At 34.8% G+C, this 20,268-nt stretch overlaps 1 protein-coding gene across 10 annotated transcripts in view; it reads left to right on the top strand.

The window, feature by feature from the left end:
* Window positions 1-20,268, top strand: part of CEP170 (centrosomal protein 170) — a 142,112-nt gene that overhangs the window by 41,908 nt on the left and 79,936 nt on the right. For all 10 annotated transcript variants that reach the window (XM_049713481.1, XM_049713506.1, XM_049713495.1 and 7 more), the window contains exons 3-4: window positions 11,010-11,099; window positions 18,276-18,357. In XM_049713481.1, coding sequence (XP_049569438.1) covers window positions 11,010-11,099; window positions 18,276-18,357 — 172 coding nt within the window. The remainder of the gene's footprint in view (window positions 1-11,009; window positions 11,100-18,275; window positions 18,358-20,268) is intronic.

The raw sequence follows: 20,268 nt of genomic DNA, 5'->3' as shown, positions 1-20,268 counted from the left end.
GAAGAAATCAAAAAATACCTAGAAACAAATGACAATGAAAACACGACGACCCAAAACCTATGGGATGCAGCAAAAGCAGTTCTAAGAGGGAAGCTTATAGCAATATGATCCTACCTTAAGAAACAAGAAACATCTCAAATAAACAACCTGACCTTACACCTAAAGCAATTAGAGAAAGAACAGCAAAGTTAGCAAAAAGAAAGAAATCATAAAGATCAGATCAGAAATAAATGAAAAAGAAATGAAGGAAATGATAGCAAAGATCAATAAAACTAAAAGCTGGTTCTTTGAGAAGATAAACAAAATTGACAAACCATTAGGCAGACTCATCAAGAAAAAGAGGGAGAAGATTCAAATCAATAGAATTAGAAATGAAAAAGGAGAAGTAAAAACTGACACTGCAGAAATACAAAGGATTGTGAGAGAGTACTACAAGCAATTCTGTGCCAATAAAATGCACAACCTGGAAGAAATGGACAAATTCTTACAAATGCACAACCTTCAAAGACTGAACAAGGAAGAAATAGAAAATATGAACAGATCAATCACAAGCACTGAAATTGAAACTGTGCTTAAAAATCTTCCAAGAAACAAAAGCCCAGGGACCAGATGGCTTCAGAGGCGAATTCTATCAAACATTTAGAGAAGAGCTAACACCTATCCTTCTCAAACTCTTACAAAATATAGCAGAGGGAGGAACACTCCCAGACTAATTCTACAAGGCCACCATCACCCTGATACCAAAACCAAAGATGTCACATAGAAAGAAAACTACAAGCCAATATCACTGATGAACATAGTTGCAAAAATCCTTAACAAAATACTAGCAAACAGAATCCAACAGCACATTAAAAGGATCATACACGATGATCAAGTGGGGTTTATCCCAGGAATGCCAGGATTCTTCAATATACACAAATCAATCAATGTGTTCCATCATAATAACCAGTTGAAGGAGAAAAACCATATGATCATCTCAATAGACGCAGAGAAAGCTTTTGACAGAATTCAACACCCATTTATGATAAAAACCCTCCAGAGAGTAGGCATAGAGGGAACTTACCTCAACATAATAAAGGCTATATATGACAAACCCACAGCCAACATCGTTCTCAGTGGTGAAAAACTGAAACCATTTCCATTAAGATCAGGAAAAAGACAAGGTTGCCGACTCTCACCACTCTTATTCAACATAGTTTTGGAAGTTTTAGCCACAGCAATCAGAGAAGGAAAAGAAATAAATGGAATCTAAATTGTAAAAGAATAAGTAAAGCTATCACTGTTTGCACATGACATGATACTATACATAGAGAATCCTAAAGATGCTACTAGAAAACTACTAGACCCAATCAATGAATTTGGTAAAGTTGCAGGATACAAAATTAATGCACAGAAATCTCTTGCATTCCTATACACTAATGATGAAAAATCTGAAAGTGAAATCAAGAAAACACTCCCATTTACCATTGCAACAAAAAGAATAAAATAGGTATAAACCTGCCTAAGGAGACAAAAGACCTGTATGCAGAAAATTATGACACTGATGAATGAAATTAAAGATGATACAAATAGATGGAGTGAAATACCATGTTCTTGGATTGGAAGAATCAACGTTGTGAAAATGACTCTACTACCCAAAGCAATCGACAGATTCAATGCAATCCCTATCAAACTACCAATGGCATTTTTCATAGAACAGCACAAAAAATTTCACAATTTGTTTGGAAACACAAAAGACCCCGAATAGCCAAAGCAATCTTGAGAAAGAAAAACGGAGCTGGAGGAATCAGGATCCCTGACTTCAGACTATACTGCAAAGCTACGGTAATCAAGACAGTATGGTATTGCACAAAAACAGAAATAATAGATCAATGGAATGGGATAGAAAGCCCAAAGATAAACCCACGCACATATGGTCACCTTATCTTTGATAAAGGAGGCAATAATATACAGTGGAAAAAAGACAGCCTCTTAAATAAGTGTTGCTGGTAAAACTTGGACAGCTACATGTAAAAGAATGAAATTAGAACACTCCGTAACACCATACACAGAAATAACCTCAAAATGGATTAAAGACCTAAATGTAAGGCCAGACACTGTCAGACTCTTAGAGGAAAACATAGGCAGAACACTCTTTGACATAAATCACAGCAAGATCCTTTTTGACCCACCTCCTAGAGAAATGGAAATAAAAAGAAAAACAAATGGGACCTAATGAAACTTAAAAGCTTTTGCACAGCAAAGGAAACCATAAACAAGATGAAAAGACAACCCTCAGAATGGGAGAAAATATTGGCAAATGAAGCCACTGACAAAGGATTAATCTCCAAAATTTACAAGCAGCTCATGCAGCTCAATATCAAGAAAAGAAAAACAGCCCAGTCCAGAAATGGGCAGAAGACCTAAGTAGACATTTCTCCAAAGAAAATATACAGATTGCCAACAAGCACATGAAAGAATTCTCAACATCATTAATCATTAGAGAAATTCAAATCAAAAATACAGTGGGATATCATCTCACACCGGTCAGAATGGACATCTTCAAAAAATCTACAAACAATAAATGCTGAAGTGGGTGTGGAGAAAAGGGAACCATCTCACACTGTTGGTGGGAATGTAACTTGATACAGCCACTATAGAGAACAGTATGGAGGTTCCTTAAAACCTACAAATAGAACTACCATATGACTCAGCAATCCCACTACTGGGCATATATCCTGGGAAAACCATAATTCAAAAAGAGTCATGTACCACAGTGTTCATTGCAGCTCTATTTACAATAGGCAGGACATGCAAGCAACCTAAATGTCCATCAACAGATGAATGGATATAGAAGATTTGGCACATGTATACAATGGAATATTACTCAGCCACAAAAAGAAACGAAATTGAGTTACTTGTAGTGAGGTGCATGGACCTAGAGTCTGTCACACAGAGTGAAGTAAGTCAGAAAGAGAAAAACAAATACCATATGCTAACAGATATATATGGAATCTAAAAAAAAAATGGTCATGAAGAACATAGGGGTAAGACGGGCATAAAGACGCAGACCTACTAGAGAATGTACTTGAGGATACGGGGAGGGGGAAGGGTAAGCTGGGACAAAGTGAGAGAGTTGCATGGACATATATACACTACCAAATGTCAAATACATAGCTAGTGGGAAGCAGCCACATAACACAGGGAGATCAGCTCGGTGCTTTGTGACCACCTAGAGGGGTGGGATAGGGAGGGTGGGAGACGTTAGAAGGAAGAGATATGGGGATATATGTATATATATAACTGATTCACTTTGTTATAAAGCAGAAACTAACACACCATTGTAAAGCAGTTATACTCCAATAGAGATGTTAAAAAAAAAAGGCCAAGCCGTAAAAAGTAAAATAAAATAAATAAATAAATGGTTTAGTCTTTCATAGAATATTAGTAAAATAAATGGATTATTTAAAACTTACTATTCTTTTTATATTATTTCTGAAAAGTGAACTAAGCTCACGTATGGAGAAGTGGAGACTTACAAGTATATAAATATTAGTGAAATATATTTGTTCAGAGCTCTAGAGTTGATGAAGTTATGTTTTCATTTTAAGGCGTTATGTAGATGAAATGTTTCTACATTGGTTAGATCAGTTGTTGTGAGAAGTAAAATTGTTAGAAATACAAATAATTACTTTTTGCTTTTTTAAAGAGTCAATAAAAGAAGATCTTTTAAATTTTCTTAACCTAATTTAGTATTTATGGTTTATAACCCTTTATTTTTAACATACAGGAAACAACTGGTTAGTTGTTAGGTTTTAGAATCTCTGCCTCTGAATAATTTTCCGTAGTTTCTTACCTGTAAAGATTTCAACTACAAATAGATTTACCAGCATTGTAAACAATACTTTGATGATAATGTAGCTTAAAACCCAGTGCAAAATGGAAACAAATAATCCATGAGGTCATATGCTCTGTTTGATTACAATTACATTTTTTTGTTAATTATGACCAAAAAAAAGTTTTGAATTTTTTGTTGTTATTTCATCTCATTCCAAAAATGGTAGTCTAAAGAATGTGGTCATTGAGAAGAAAATGTGCTTGGATATTAAAGAGTTGGTGATTAAACAAGGGATTCTGGAATTCGAGTTTTGTTTCTGCCACTTACTTTGGAAGACTTTAGCAAATTAATGAACTTGCTGTGCTTGTTTGTTGTGCTATAGAAAGATGATTATACCATGCTATGTTCCATAAGACATATGTAAAATAAATCTTAGAGAGCGTGAATGAAAGGTATAAAGTATAATTATTGGGTAAAGATTATACCGTCTTTGTTTTTTTTTGTTTTTGTTTTTATTTGCGATACGCGGGCCTCTCACTGCCGCGGCGTCTCCCGTCGCGGGGCACAGGCTCCGGACGCGCAGGCTCAGTGGCCATGGCCCACGGGCCCAGCCACTCCACGGCACGTGGGATCCTCCCGGACCGGGACACGAACCCACGTCCCCTGCATCGGCAGGCGGACTCTTAACCACTGCGCCACCAGGGAAGCCCCCCATCTTTGTTTTGAGTGATACACAATATTACTACTATTAAAAGTACCATGCCGTTGAATTATCCTTTCTGTTGTTCTCAGTGTTTATTTTTGTTGGTTCAATTGTTCCTCAAGAATTTCTTAAAGATATAATTACCTCCATTTTACAGATGATAAAATTAAGATTCAGAAAGACTTAGTCACTGTGTTTTATTACAATATATTGGATTCTTCTGTATACAAGTTGAGTAGCATTTTGAAAAAAGTTCATATCTAAATTCTAATTTTATCTTAATTGTACCAAATGGATGAATTTTGCTCTATTTGGAGAATCATCATCATACTAATTAAATAGTTTTCCTAATGCATAATAGAAAATATAATAAAATTATATTTGACTTACTGTTTTAATATTTTAATTTTTGTATGATGTATTAACAGAATGTGTTTTGAAGATCATAGGTTAGTAATTTTCATCTATCCTTTGGAGCACATAGCAAAGGATAAATCACTGTTTATTACTATGATTGTAAAAACGCAACTGGACTTTTAAAGAATCTTTCAGCTACACTATCTTTAAAGAACATTTTTTTTTAATTATTTTTTTATTTTTGGCTGTGTTGGGTCTTCGTTGCTGCACGCGGATGTTCTCTAGTTGCGGCGAGTGGGGACTACTCTTTGTTGCGGTGTGTGGGCTCCTCATTGCAGTGGCTTCTCTTGTTGCACAGCACTGGCTGTAGGTGTGCGGGCTTCAGTAGTTGCGGCTTGTGGGCTCAGTAGTTGTGCCTCATGGACTCTAGAGCTCAGACTCAGTAGTTGTGGCACACAGGCTTAGTTGCTCTGCGGCATGTGGGATCTTCCCCGGCCAGGGCTCGAACCCATGTCCCCTGCATTGGCAGGCGGATTCTTAACCATTGCGCCACCAGGGAAGCCCCTCTTTTAAAATTTTTAAATGATGAGACCTACAGTGGCAATCTTTGTCTTTTTAGTTTTTTCTTAACATATGTATCCATGTATTTGTGTCTTTTTCTCTCATATTTTTAGTAGGAAAGAGAAATAATAACCATTTCATATCCAATGTGTATATAGATAGGGTCTCTCTGTCCTTTAAGGCTTAGAGTCTAGTAGAAGGATATGTGTATGTAAATAAGTGGGTATAAACAGTATGTACAAGACAGTGATGGGAGTTGGTATGGGGTACAGAAAAAAGAGATTGGTCAGTTCTGCCTGCAAGGAAATGTGGGAATGTGAAATCTGGAAAGACTTCTGGAGGAGATGGCTTTAGCTGAATTATCTTAAAAGATGAATAAATGGTTTCTGGAAGGTTAGAGTGTGGTTGAGTGTGTGGTATTGAAGATAGCATGGCATTCAGTGTCTATTTAGGTAAATTAAAATAGTTCCTTGAAGTTTGTATATAAGATGTGAAGGCAAACGTTTTGAGAGATTAAGACGGGCATTAGAAGAGGCCAGATCGTGGCAGACCTTGTGTTCTATATTAAAGACTTGGTGTATCTTACCTTAGCCAGTAAGAGGAGTTTTTAAGCAGAGCGATATTGCCTTTTCAGATGCTTCCCATGCATTTAATCCTCACAAAAAAAAATCTGTGAGCTAGGTTTACCTTTTTGTAGAATGATTATACAAAGATTAGTAATTTTACCAAGGTCCCACAACTGGCAAGTGGCTGGACCAGTTCTTTTTGACTCCAACACCTGTGCTTTAAACTACTATTCTATATTACTGCTCAGGATTAGAGATTGGACTTGGTATAAGCAGTTAGATGATTATAATAATCTAGAAAGAGACAGTTAAGTTCTAAGGAAGAGAGTATCATTTAAAATGAAGAAAAGAAGACAGAGCAGGAGAGAGATTGAAAATAGAAGGCTGTGCTTTCTAGTTATATATAATGTACGAGGGAGAGAAAAAGAATGTAAGACCTAGCCTTTCTGGCATGGAAATAGATGAAGTAGCGGTTCAGGAGGTGTACTTTTGGGGAATAAGATAATGAGTTTGAGGTTCCTGAGGGATACCCAGATTGATATATTAAACAGAAAACCGGAAATAAATATATGAAGCTGAGCAGAGTAGTCCATGAAGAAGGTAGAGATTTGGGGATTAGGAGCATAAAGGGAATAGTTGAAGCCAGGGGGGAATCTAGGTTATATAGAGAAGGAAGTAAAGTCGGAGTTATAGGATGTGGTTGCTCGGGAGAAAAGGAAGCGGTCAGAATATTAGATGTCTTGCTGTTGTCAAAGGACTTAGGTAATATACTAGTAAATTATTGTAAATAATTGAGAAAACTGGAAGAATAGGCGAATGTAGTTTCAGAGAAATACTATGGCTTAGATTTCATAGGTGGAATCAATTTCGCATGATAAAGTTTAGCAATGGGAGTGGTATGACAAGGTATGGTAAGGATTTTGGTTGTGGGAGTAGAGAAGGCTAGATTTTTATATGGGTTATCTACAGAGGCATTTAAAATCAACCATGAAGAAGTAGGAATTTGAATTTACCATTACCCCAAAACTTAAGTCAAAAAGTTAGAATGACCGCAAATGATTGAAGCAACCTGGGAGGTGAGTGTGTGTGTGTGTGTGTAAATATATAGTGTGTATATATATTTATTTATACTTATATTTATATGTAGGTGGATAACAAGAACTTCAGAAAAGTAAAAAGTTTTTTTCATTGGAGGGGGAAAGTAATGGTCTAGAAGCCACAATAGTAGACTGGACTGCAGTTCAGACTGCATCTGTATACTCAACAGAATATTGGATTTAGGAGGATATCATCCACTTTAAAGGAATGTCATGGAAATAGTGTTCTCAGGGGGAAAGCCAGATATTAAAGAAAGGAAGTAGGAGATAACCCTAAGAGCTTGAGAATGAAGAGGCGTTTCAAGTAAGGAGGATTCTCAAGAGTGTAGTGTAAAAAGCCTTGGGAAGAGGGTCTTTGTAGAAAGTAAAACTTATGAGGGAAGAGGCATAGGCTCTTGTGGGGGAAATGACTGTGAGGGGATAGTGACTAGAGAGTCTTTCATTCTTACCAAAGGCATAAGGTGGAGCAAATAAGAAATCTGGTCAAAATTGACTATCTTTGTGATTTAAACCTGGACCAGCTAAGGTTTTTCCATTAGTATTATAAATTTGATGAAGTTAGCTGTCTTTGTCAGGGTTTAAATTATATGTTTCTGAGAGATTATTAAATTTTTATTGAAAAGCTCAAATGGTTGTGAAAATTAAGTTGCAGTGCACCTCTTCTGGCTCAGTTTAATCTAGAGGAAGTGTGAATTTATCTGGAAATGAAAATGGTTTAATGTTTGTGTAGTTAGATGTAAATAACAAATCTTTTTTACTCCCTCAGTTTTTCTTGGCCACTTACTTGTCATATTATATTCTATAGTCTTGGTTTCCTGCTTAGTTTCTGTGATGGGTACAGAAACACATTGATACCTTGAATACATTTGATAAATAAGAACAGACTTTTATTTGCTTTCATTGGCTGTTATTTTTTGAAGAGTTACACAAATGCAATGACTTGTCCTGTGATTTCTAAACTGATGATATCCCTTGCCTTGAGTTCATAAGACTAGTCTTCTCAAAAAGTTATTAAGGTCTTTATTAAACAAAGAAAAAAGATGCTTTTTCTGGTTCCATATAATGTGCCCACTCCTTCAATCTCCAAAGCTGTAGTGGCATCTCAGTGGACTCTCATTTTCTTAAGTGTGTTCTACGTTCAGTAGCAGGTGTTCTTGTATTATCTACCCCCATAAACGATTTGAGGGCAGGGTGCATGTCAGATTCAGAATATTCCAGGTTTCTAGCAAGTTGTAAACTTAGGGAATTGGCCGCTTCAAATTATTTCCTCCTCAAACTGTTTTTTCTCCATATCTCTGAGCCATGTAGACTTCCCTCAAAAGCTGCCATTCCCTGACTCTGTGAGCAGCCATTTGATTTTTTTTTTCCCCATATCTAACAGTAAATTTTCACTTTCCTTTCTGATTTCTTTTCCTCAAGTCTCATTTAGATATTTTCTCCTTGAGTTTCATCATACTCTCTTCTAAGAACTTCTGCCCTTTCTCTATTCTCTTCCTCACAGAGAGATTATTTATAGTAGTCTAGTCACTATTTATTTAGAGGTTGCATATACTTGAACTCTCACTTGCCTTACAACATGTAGAGATTTTTTTTCTTCCTTAGACTAATTCAACTTGATAAATCCACAGTTAGGAGAAATTATTTTTGTAGTCGTGCTTCATTTGCTTCTTATCACCCTAATAACTGAATTTAGTACTTCATTAATTTAAACATAGTGACAGTTTAAACATGACAATAAAAACCAAAACAAAGTTTAAGTAACTTTTAGATTTAGTGCAGGTGTTTTGCAGATTTGCCATAATAGATGGTTTTTCAGGCAAGCTGCAGAGAAGTGGGGATAATAGTACTATTCATGAAGTTATTCTTAATTCTGAGATTTGCAGTTTGTCCTAGAGAAATTGAGATTGCAGAAAAAACAAAACAACCCCACCCCCCGATCAACCTTTAAGAAGAATAAAAGTATATGTATGATAAATCTTTAGATTTTGTTGGAAGATTGCTTTAGGTCACATATTGTTTTTTCCTAATGTCAGTTATTTTAATATAGAGTTTTGTGTGCTGAAAGACCAAAACATTTTCAATACAGAATTTAAGCTAATTGGGTAAGGGACTTTTTAATTTTCGTAATATTTATTTGGAAAGGATCATTTCAACTAGGATTTATATCTTTATTATTATTAGTTGCTGACCTTTCCCATTTTTCTAATGTGGCTAGGAGTAAGGCTGTGTTTACTGTTTGTTATAGCTACAAGTGTCAGAGATTAATATTTCCTATACTGTCCTTGGTTTTTCCTCCCCTGTTGTCTTTGAGTTTTCCTAGAGGCTCCTTCTTATATAGTGCTTTACAGTTTTTCTATTGTATTGTAACTCCCATTGTAATGGTAATAATAATAGTTATTTATAGATCCCTGTTGATATGATGGTAAGGTTTGGGAGGAGGGGAAGCATGCTGAAGTACTATTAGTTCTTTGACCTTCACAAGTACATCTCAGCTTTTTGTTCACCTCCTTAGGTGAGACAGGAAGGCTAGGTGAGGCTGGAGTTGGGTATTTCCATTCTCCCATGTCAGTTAGGCTCTGGTAAAACCCACACTGGTTGATTTGGGTGAGCTCTGGAAAAGTAGTTTTCCTTGAGGACAGGCTGTTGCTGAGGAGAACAAAATGGGTGTATTTCAAAATGACTACTTTCCCCCTCACCATACCAGAAGCATGAGAAGATTTTTCTCCAATCCTCACCCTGAGGTCTTTGTGGGGCTTCTGGAGGTAAAACTCATGAAAAAATGGTGTTCCCGCCAAGGCTGTGCCCCCAGCCTTGGTTTCAAGCTAGTTGACATCATTCAAGTTTCCAGCAATTAATCATTTAACCTGTAAGCTTTCCTACCAGTTGGTGGTTGCAGCAGTAGTTTCAACTGCTAGCAGTGAGCTATGATTCTCTGTATTTGCCTGTCTCTCCAGATTTCAGAGTGGCAATTGACCTTATGACCTCAATTTTCTGATGAAACTAAGACAAGTTTTTGATTTTCAGTTTAACTTTTTTCTTGTTATGAGGATAGAAACGATGACTTCCAAGCTCCTTACATGCTGTACTGGAAACTGAAAATTATATCTCCTCCCCATTTTGGATGCTTCCTTTGCTTTTAGTATACCAAGGTTCACATAGTAACCCAGTAGTAAATGGTTGTTGAGTTCACGTTCAGTGGTTCTCAGACTATTTCTTCCTGTGACTGTAGTGATATTTCCTTTGGATACAAATTTCCAAAGGCTTGTAGTTCATCTCTGAGCTACTTTCATCTGCAGATAACTCACTAAGCTCTGGAGAAAGAGAGTGTGTGTGTACTTTAAAAGAGACTTAAAAGCAATTTTCAAAAATCAGTTTGCCATTCTAATTCCTTCTTTTGACTTTCTCTTTCTCTCTTAGACCTCTCCTATGAGTTTTAGAACCCATGTTTTAAGTGAGGATAATTTTATTCAGGAACATATTACATTTTGTCCCTTAATCTTTGGTATTGAAAGATGTAAATCCTATATGGTAATTTTTCTTACAGTGAGGTATATAAAACATAAAATTATACTTCACATGATTTCCATATAAGAATTTCAGATTATAAAAAAAATTATTGTCGTTCAATACATTCAGCAAAGTCAACTGAATTAAATTCTCTCAAAAGTAGAACATGTGACTTTGGTAGAAAAGAATGTCTTAAAATTTTGGCTGCTTTCCTCTTTGGGAAGTGATGCCAAATTTCTGTTGAATAGTAACAGTTTAAATCTTATTGAACCTACTTTTACTTTGGTATTTCCGTATATTTATCTATCTTATTAATATAAAGTATTTAGACAAAAATCTTTGTTTTTGTTATTTATTCTAGCATTTTCTTGTGCTTATTAACTTAAAGAATTTTCTTTCAGTCTCGTAGTGTGGATAAGCAACATGCTGTAATCAATTACGATGCCTCTACTGATGAACATCTGGTGAAAGATTTGGGCAGCCTAAATGGGGTAAGTTAAGAGTTTGCTTTTTGTCTTATTTGAATTTTTGTTTAATATTGTAAGAAAACATATATAACACAAAATCCTGTTTTGTGTTATATTTCCTTTTCTCTAGTTTGCACTTACTTTTAAATGCTTACTAGGTACATAGCACTTTGAGGACCATACAGTAGAATATGAATGTAGCCCATGTTCCCAAGAAATGATGTTGGTAGTAAATACTTAACAGGAATTCAGATGGTTGTTGGTTGTTATTATCCAGTGGTTAAAAAAAGACTTCTTTAAGGAGGTTAAGATGAAAGCTTGCCCTTACTGAATGGCTTGAATTTATATGTGATAAAGCCGTGGAAAGTCATGACAGTAAGAATGCAAAAAAGCACTCTTGGGAGTCAGAGAAGTGTGGGTTAACTTTGGAAAAAAAAGATGCAAACGTGGTTTGGTACCAGATGGTTGGAGGATCTTCTATACTAGAGTAAAAAGGAGTGAAACACATCCATTTACCTTAACAAATGTGGTATATGATCTAAATACTAGTGTTTATTATTGCTTCTTTGGTTTCCTACATTGAAGATTTTTGTGTTACTGCAGTGAATTTTTTCCTAATTCTTCATTTGATCTTTCTACATTGGCAGAATGTAAGTAGCTGCAGAATAAGAGAATGCTAAAGTATTGAATAATTTATCTTATTTTTTCTCAATTCTCTCATGGCTCTGCTAACATAAGCAAACATAATTTTGTTCAGATCTGTGCTGTTGAATTTCTTAAAATGAGTTTAACAGAAATTAAATGTATCCAAACTTCTAACTGCTGCTTCTTTTCAAAATATACATTAAACATTATATGGAAAAACATCTGCAGAAATTTGGCAAATACGGTAAAACTTTTTTTTCTTGTCCTGAATCGGCCTGCTACTGAAGGACTTTTATGTTTATTCACTGAGATATTTTTTTTGTAGGCCTGTTTTTATGTTAGTTTTATTCACACCTTTATTTGTTTCTCATGACACATAAAATTAAGTTTGTGGTACGCGGGCCTCTCACTGTTGTGGCCTCTCCCATTGCGGAGCACAGGCTCCAGACGTGCAGGGTCAGCGGCCATGGCTTACGGGCCCAGCCGCTCCGCGGCATGTGGGATCTTCCCGGACCGGGGCACGAACCCGTGTCTCCTGCATCAGCAGGCGGACTCTCAACCACTGCACCACCAGGGAAGCCCTAAAACCACTGCAACACCAGGGAAGCCCTAAAACTCTCAACCACTGCACCACCAGGGAAGCCCTAAAACTAAGTCTTAATTCTTCATGTTTGAATTGAAATACCTCACATTTGGCATCACCCACTTTTCCAGATTCATGCTCCATCACATTTTCCTTGCCATACCTCCAAAACAGTAGTTTTCCTACTATACTGTCTTCTCCAAATAATTTGTTAGATTTTCTGCAGCCCAGTAGTTCTTCCATCTGCCTTGTCATTTGTAAAAGTTGTACTTACTTTTAAAAGTAAAATCCCAATTCTACATCTTCCTGAAGGGAGCAGAGAAAAGGTATTTAAGAATATTGACTTATTAACATTTTGAATGGATTAAAGTAGAAAAAGATAGGCAGATGAGGTAGAAACTGTTTTACCATGGGCCATGTCAGGAAGCATTTCGATTCCAAGGTGCTATTTAAGGAGTTACTCTCTTCCTTCTCCGCACCTACAAACTTCTGTTTTAATCTCTGTTTTGGGTGCTTTATGAGCCTTGTATTAAATCTGCTTGTGCATATCTGTCACTGTGCTAGATTATGTGCTTCTGAACATTTCATGTGCCTTTTGCTTCTGGTAAGTACACCACAGTGCCTACTAGCACAAGGTTCTGCACAGTGCATGAACCCAGTAAATCTTTTCAAATGGAATTGAATGAATTTTCTATATGAAAGACTTTATAGAGAAAAATTTTAATCCACTTTTATATGTGGAATATTTTAACAATGTTATATTCTGTTTTTAAGCCTAGAATGTTTCGTCTTGACCACAGTGCTATTCTTAGGTGTCTTTACATTATATCTTGGAAAATAATAAGTGAGAATTACATCACAGTGTTTTAGTCTTTTAAAACATTGTGATCAAATATAAAAATTATTGATGTTGGTTGTAAAAAATATCAGGTGAAATATTAACTTCTAAGTTGATCTAGGCTGACCTTTCTTATAATTTGATTGTACTCAGTAATTGTCTGAAATACAATAACTCACAGAGAGTGACATCTTCATTTTGAACTTGAAGTCAGGACCTAGATTTGAATCTCAGTCTGTAATTTACCAGCATTATAACCCTGGACAAATTACATAAACTCTCTGAAATTCAGTTTCCTCATATATATTCATATTAGTTCCCAAACTTGTGCAAAAATGTAATGAGTTGAAGGTTATGAATGTGAAGCCTCAATGCAAAATTTAGTTACCTGTCTTCAGCTTTAAAATAGTGAAATGATAATTCCTGCTCTGTAGTATTGTTGTGAGGATTAAATGTGACAAGTATGTGCCTGGTACAGAACTTCAAAATATTACACAAATGGATAAATGCACTGTTACCCAAATGGATAGCCTAGGAAATATGCCAGAATGGACTTTCGTAGCCAAAGTCTGTGAACTACCAGCTATCATGCATTTTATTCATAGAAAATTTGTAGATTGTTATTCACAGCCTGTTTATTCTTAACATTCATATAATTCTAGAAATTTGAGCATCAGGTTAAAAGTAGTAATTTCAGAAGGGGCACAGTATAGGTGGTTATGAGCCCAGCTTGAATTCTTACTAGTGAGGTAACTCTGGACAAGTTACTTAATTTTTCTGTTCCTCAGTTTTTTTAACAGAAATAGTAAAATGGTACTCCTCTCAGGTAGTTGTGAAGCTATAGATAAGTTAATAGTTTTAAACACCTAGTTCAGTAAGTGTTAGTTACTACTGTTGTTGTTATGGTAAGAAAAGCAGTTAAAACAAGTTTAGCATCCTGTAGCCTACATACTTTTCAGTGAATACATACACAGTTAAATTATTTTGGAAAGCACTTATCAACTAAACTCAACTTATAAACAACTATCTGTGACTACTTCCACTCTCACTTCCTTTCACCCTACCCTAAAATATACTCCCAAGTTACCTAGGTCCACACTTGCTTTTATTACTACCAGAAATGAGGTTGTTCTGCTTGGGGAAGCTGGAACTGGTTCTGTAGCTGATGTGATAGTAGGCTATTTCCCTGCAAGCCCCTGGAAGCTTCTCTTTCTATGAGAGCCCTTGTTTGCCTTCAGTTCTTCCTGCCCCCTCCATGCACTGGAGTACCTGCACCTCTCTGATAGTCACCATTGACCTTTGCCGCAGCACTCCCATCCCATTCCACCTCACCTCCCTGTGTTCCAGCCCCTGCTGTGTCCCCTTTCACACTGGCATTCCTGCAGCATCAGACCAGTATGGCATAGAAGGAGGAAGGTATGAAAGGAGTGGTTAGGGGAAGAAGACGAGACTTTTCTCACTGACAACATGATTGAGGTAGTTGTGCTGCTGGCCACTCCATTCACATTTCCCAGAGCGTTAATGCAGTACATGGTGGTTATATGATTTTATACTGTCAATTATGTGATTTATTTGTATGTAAATTAAATAGATATTTATCTGGTTTGGTTTGCTTCTCTGAGGTTAGTGGTTTGGTTGGGGGAGTTTGGGGAGCTGGCTTGGCCTGGCTTGGGCATCCAAGCTTCCTTGATGTGAAGAGAATGTGGGGTTTGTAGTTCAGAGAGCTGAATTTGAATCCCAGTAATTCTGCTTCTGAACTCTGAGAGCTTGATTGTTACTTTGCACCCTGTGCCTCGTTGTCCTCACCTGTCCTACCTACCAGGTAGAGGTGTGATCAAATGATGTTGACATAAGAAACAAAACCTATTTTTCTTTCCATATCTAATTTATTAAAATGCTTCATAATTGATTTATTTAAGTGATTTTTTTCCTGTAGCCCTTTGAAATTTTCTCTCCTTTTATAATTTTCAACCGTCAGGAGACTTTTTGCTCCCAAGTGTTTTCACTTAACATTTTGCGAGCTGAAACTTCGTGTCTGGCTCATATTTCCTGAGCCATTTTAGACCTTAGGGAATATTTCTGTCATAAATGCCAGCAGGTTAAAATTATGTGTCTCTTAATCTCTGAAAGTACCTAGTACATATGTTAAACACAGTAGGTGCTTAACATTTAAGAGAGTCAAGCAATAAGCTTTGAGTGAATCTTAGAGCTCATCTTAGGCCTTTTGAGTAATTATTGTATTTTAGGTTGAGATAGTTTTAAATAAATTGGCTTAGAACTGTGGCATCTCTCTTATACCATGTACCTAATTATTTATCTTCTGCATACCAAACATCAGTTAATTAACATTTTCTTTTATTCTTCTCTTTTCCATCATTTTCCTCAGCTTTTGTCTTTTGTAATTAATATAGAATATTTTGGTAAACTCAAGATATGTCTTAAAACACTCTAAAAATGTTCGTTTGGAAATGAACCTGAAATTAGAGTTTATAAATGCCTGAAGCCTTTGACTTTTCTTTGTATTAACATTTCAGTCTTTCTGTGAAGCATGTGAGAAACTTATTTAGGATTACTCATAAATCATACTAATGTGTGATCTTGAGTTTTAGCAGCATTCTGCTGTCTCCTTATATCTGGAATAAGATTGCAACTTCTAATTTTTTTGTTTGTTTTTGATAGATTTAGAAACTGGTATTCTATGACATATTACAAAGTGCTAGCTGTGCAAAGGAATTTGAGAATCCCCTTATATATTTTACTATATAACATTCAGGACCCTTCTAAATTTCCTCATTATGGAGGGAACCTTCCCAAGTAAGGTATCGTGGCCATCTCAAATCCAATAACATAAAAGATGGGAAAAAATGAAATTTAAAAGGGAAGAGTAAAGTAATTTTTAAAGTTTCAACTTATCAAAGAAAAACATATTGGGTATTTATATGATGTTCGCATTCCAGGCACTTAAGTATAACATTGTTCTATGTTTTATAAATCTAGAGTATTCTAGGTCTTTTAACTTCTAGTATGCCAGGAAAAATAGTCATCACCATTAACCATCTGTGTCCAATGGACCTCTTAAGTCTTTTTACAAATAGTTTACACAAGTAAGAATTAAAAGATGAGAGAACAACTTGAAATTTTGATAAAAATGAGGCATGACAGACTCAAATTTTTATTCCATGTTTTCCTGGTTTTGAAAGGTACATAACATGCAAAATGGGTATTGTTCTTTGAATGCCACTAACTGTTCATTAGCTGTCATGCCTTCTCTGGGATATATATCTATTTTATAAATGTTGATTTCAGATTTCAAGGACATCTCTAGCTAGTTCTAGCTTACCATTATTTCTAGTTTTTCTTGCTCTTGCATTATCAAAATGCATTATTTTTAAGACTTTGACATTTTAAAATTTTAAGAGGAAAGTCATTTTCTTCTTCTTCCATAATTGTAAAACAGTACAACAGTTACAAGATCAATTCAATAATTTTATTTCTACGTCGTCTCTTTCCTTCTAGTTACCTTTGTATAGATACCCGCCTTGATCATTTGTCCACTTACATACTAAATCAAATGAGTATTGAAACACAAACACTAAAAAATGAGAGAAAACTGTCAAAATTTCTTTTAAAATACAGAATCATCAGTTTTGTGTTAAAAAATATTGCATGATTCTTCTTATTGATTTAGGCTAACTGGATGAAAAATATCTTAGTTTCTTTTTGACTTTGGAAACATTCTTCTCTTATCAATTCTTGTGTTAGGGAAAATTCATCTAGGGTTATCTTCACCTGAAGACTCCTGGTCTGATATTTTGCTTACGTTATTATCATTTTATCATTGTTATTATAGTCTAGAGTGCTGCTGCTCTACTTTTTGTATTTACCTTATAATTGTGAAATATCTTCCTGTCCTTTTTTTTTTTTTTTGCCTTTATGGATGTTAAATAAAAAATTCTGAATTCTCCATTGTGCTCTTTGATAGCTTAAAAAAAAAAAGACACAGATGGTGTCTCCAGATGTCTTTTATATCTTCTTGGGAAGATGGTGCAATATTTTGGGCCATGCAGTAAGAAACCTAAAGGTTGATGCAATAGTAATGATTTATTTCACAATTGCATCATCCATCTAGCTCTGTGCTATTCGCTGCACTAGCCACTAGCCATGTGTGTCTGTTGAGCACTTGAAATGTGACTAGTCTAAAAATAAAAAGGTAAAAAAAAAAGAATGTAAAATGTCTTCTTAATTTTCATATTCATTATTTGTTAAAATAGTACTATTTGGGATGTGTGGGTTAAATTAAAAGTATATTATCAAAATTAATTTCACCTCTTTCATTTTGCCTTTTTAATGTGCCTACTAGAAAATTTAGTAGGATATGTGTAGCTTCCATTTGTGGCTTGCAGTGTTTCTGTTGAATAGTGATGTTCTAGGTAATTCCATTCTTCTGTTATTATTTTGGTCATTTTCAACAAAGTTAGAAGTAATTGATAAGTTTAAATACTTACGGGATGATGATGATGAAACAATGTTTCAACATACAGAAAAAATAATGTATCTATAACGTATCTTAGATTCATGTAAGGGTCCTATAAAGTATCTTAAATTCATAAAAGGGTCCAAAGGACTCGTTGGCAATTGTAAAATAGAATGAGTTTTATTCAGTTTTTTTAAGTAAATTTTCTTTTTGTTCTTTGGAAGACTTCTAGGAATAAAAATAATGAAACCTCAATCCTCACAGATAATTACAGTTGTCCAGAAAAGTTAAAATTGAGTCCAGTGGGCCCTGATGGTATATCAAGAGCTATATTATATTTTACCCTTTACAGTTTCTAGCTTCGGGTCAGAGCTTTTCTTGACGTCGTTTTTAGGTGCCTAAATTTGTCATGGCAGCATAGTAGACTCAGAGGAACCGCACCCTGGTTCTTTGTGTGTTACTTGTAATAGTAATAAAGGGCTTAGTATGAAATCATTTATTAGCCTATAAGATGCATAGCACATTTTATGGTGATACACAAGCTGTATTAGCCACCATTTGATATACACTGTAAAGCATAAGGTTTGAGTATTTGCTTGTCTAAATTTTAATAATTAATACTTCATATATTAAATTAACATCTTTTTTTTTCTCTTGTAGACTTTTGTGAATGATGTAAGAATTCCAGAACAAACTTATATCACCTTGAAACTTGAAGATAAGTTGAGATTTGGTTATGATATCCTTATTGATTTTGTGCGTTTATTAAATTTATTCAAAAATCTTTACTCCGGTATAAATTAACATTTCTTGAGACATAAGAATTCATAATATAGGCATGCTGGAAGTCTCTGTGCCCTTCCAAACTAAAATACATGTTTAAAAATAATACTTTTTTTTTTTTGTTATAATGCCTGTTCCTAAAAATAATCCTGGAAAAGTTAATGGACTCTTTTTTTTTTTCCTCACTCTGTATTATAGTTTCAGCAGAAGTATCCCTGCAGTGCTATTATATATGTAGTTTGGGTATCAAAGAATGTAACTGGGGAGAGGACAGAGAGTGTGTAATAGTAGCCCAGCCCAGGGATTTTTTTTTTTCCTGGTTAAATGATAATGACACAGGTCAGCCTCCAGGAGGAATGTAAAGAATTTAACCCTATCTTTCCTTCTGTCCCCATTTTTACTCCATTATATGCATTCCATCTCTGTTGCCTTCAATTCAAATTTTTCCATATCCTGTGTCTTCTGAGACCCACACTCTCTGATTAAGTACATTATGCATTTAGCATGTATTTAAAATTCTTTTGTTTGAAAATAGGATGCTAAGAACTGAATAAGGATATGATGGTATTCTCCTAGTAAAGAATCACTAGTGAAGAGAAGGGACATGATTGGATGAAGAAGAATAAAAGCATTTCTATTCATACAAGGCAAAAAGCTTTGTAAAAAGAACTTGTTTATATTTAATTAAAATACAGATATTACACATGCTGAATGGTTTTTTTTCACTTTTAATTTTTTCATTTATGGCATTTATCTGGACTTTGATATTAAGGAATGTATCAAATGTACTGGCAACTTGGATGTACTTTTATCACTGTAGTAGAGAAAATGTCTCAGCTAAGTAGAGCTGATACTTAGGTAAAATAAATGTAAAATAAATGTACAGTACTTTTATCACTGTAGTAGAGAAAAATGTCTCAGCTAAGTAGAGCTGATACTTAGGTAAAATAAATGTACTGATACTTTAAAATTGTTCCTAGAGCATAACTAGTTTTTATTTTAGATTTAACTTAAAATTTATGAAAAAAATAGTTTTGTAGCACATCATATAACCTTTATACTTGTAGAGCCAAAGCAGCATGTGAAAAGTGAAACCACTAAACATTAATACCTTTGATTTATATATTTTAAATCCTTTAAAAAATATGTATCACGTAAAATGATTAGGAATTAGCATTAAAGCCTTTTATTCATGGGTTATTTCTACCAACATAAGTTTCATCAAAAAGTAAATACAGGTGTATTTTGAATTTAAGTAACTCAATTCATTTGACATCAGCTGTTTCAAAACATGAGAAAATAGTAGGAAATTTGGGTTTCAGTAAAACTCTATAAAGTTTACTTTGAATTTTAAATCAAGAAGAAGCTATTGAGAAGCAACTCATCTTTTATAGATTGTATAATGATTTCTTAATAGAGAACTAATATTTTCTTATATACTTGCTCACAATATTTCTGTCGAAAATTCCTGGGACAAATGTTTTGTTCCCAAGGACTTTTTCAGGGCTGTAAATCAGTGTTGAGCCAGAACGACTACCCAGATCCTCAGGTTAGGCTCAGTTGATTTCATTATTTAAAAATAGCATCTCATATTGCTTTTGATTTTTGAAGATTGTGTATAAATGAACATTGGGCTGTTTCAGTGGCAGAAATTTTATTAGATAGGATGAAATTTTAAAAACAAATTTATTTGTTCTGATACCAGACTGAAGTCACTATCATGCATTATTCATAATTAAAATTAAGTTTAATAGTTAGCTAGTCTACAAACTGTTATACCTTGTAATTGAAAACTGTTTAATTAAAATGCCACAGCAATAGAAAGAACATTTTACCATGAATTGAGACTGGAACTAAGAAACAGAATTTA

This window comes from Orcinus orca, chromosome 1 (genome assembly GCF_937001465.1).
Source record: "Orcinus orca chromosome 1, mOrcOrc1.1, whole genome shotgun sequence".
Taxonomy (NCBI): Eukaryota; Metazoa; Chordata; class Mammalia; order Artiodactyla; family Delphinidae; genus Orcinus; species Orcinus orca.
This window is presented reverse-complemented; position numbering and strand designations above follow the sequence as displayed.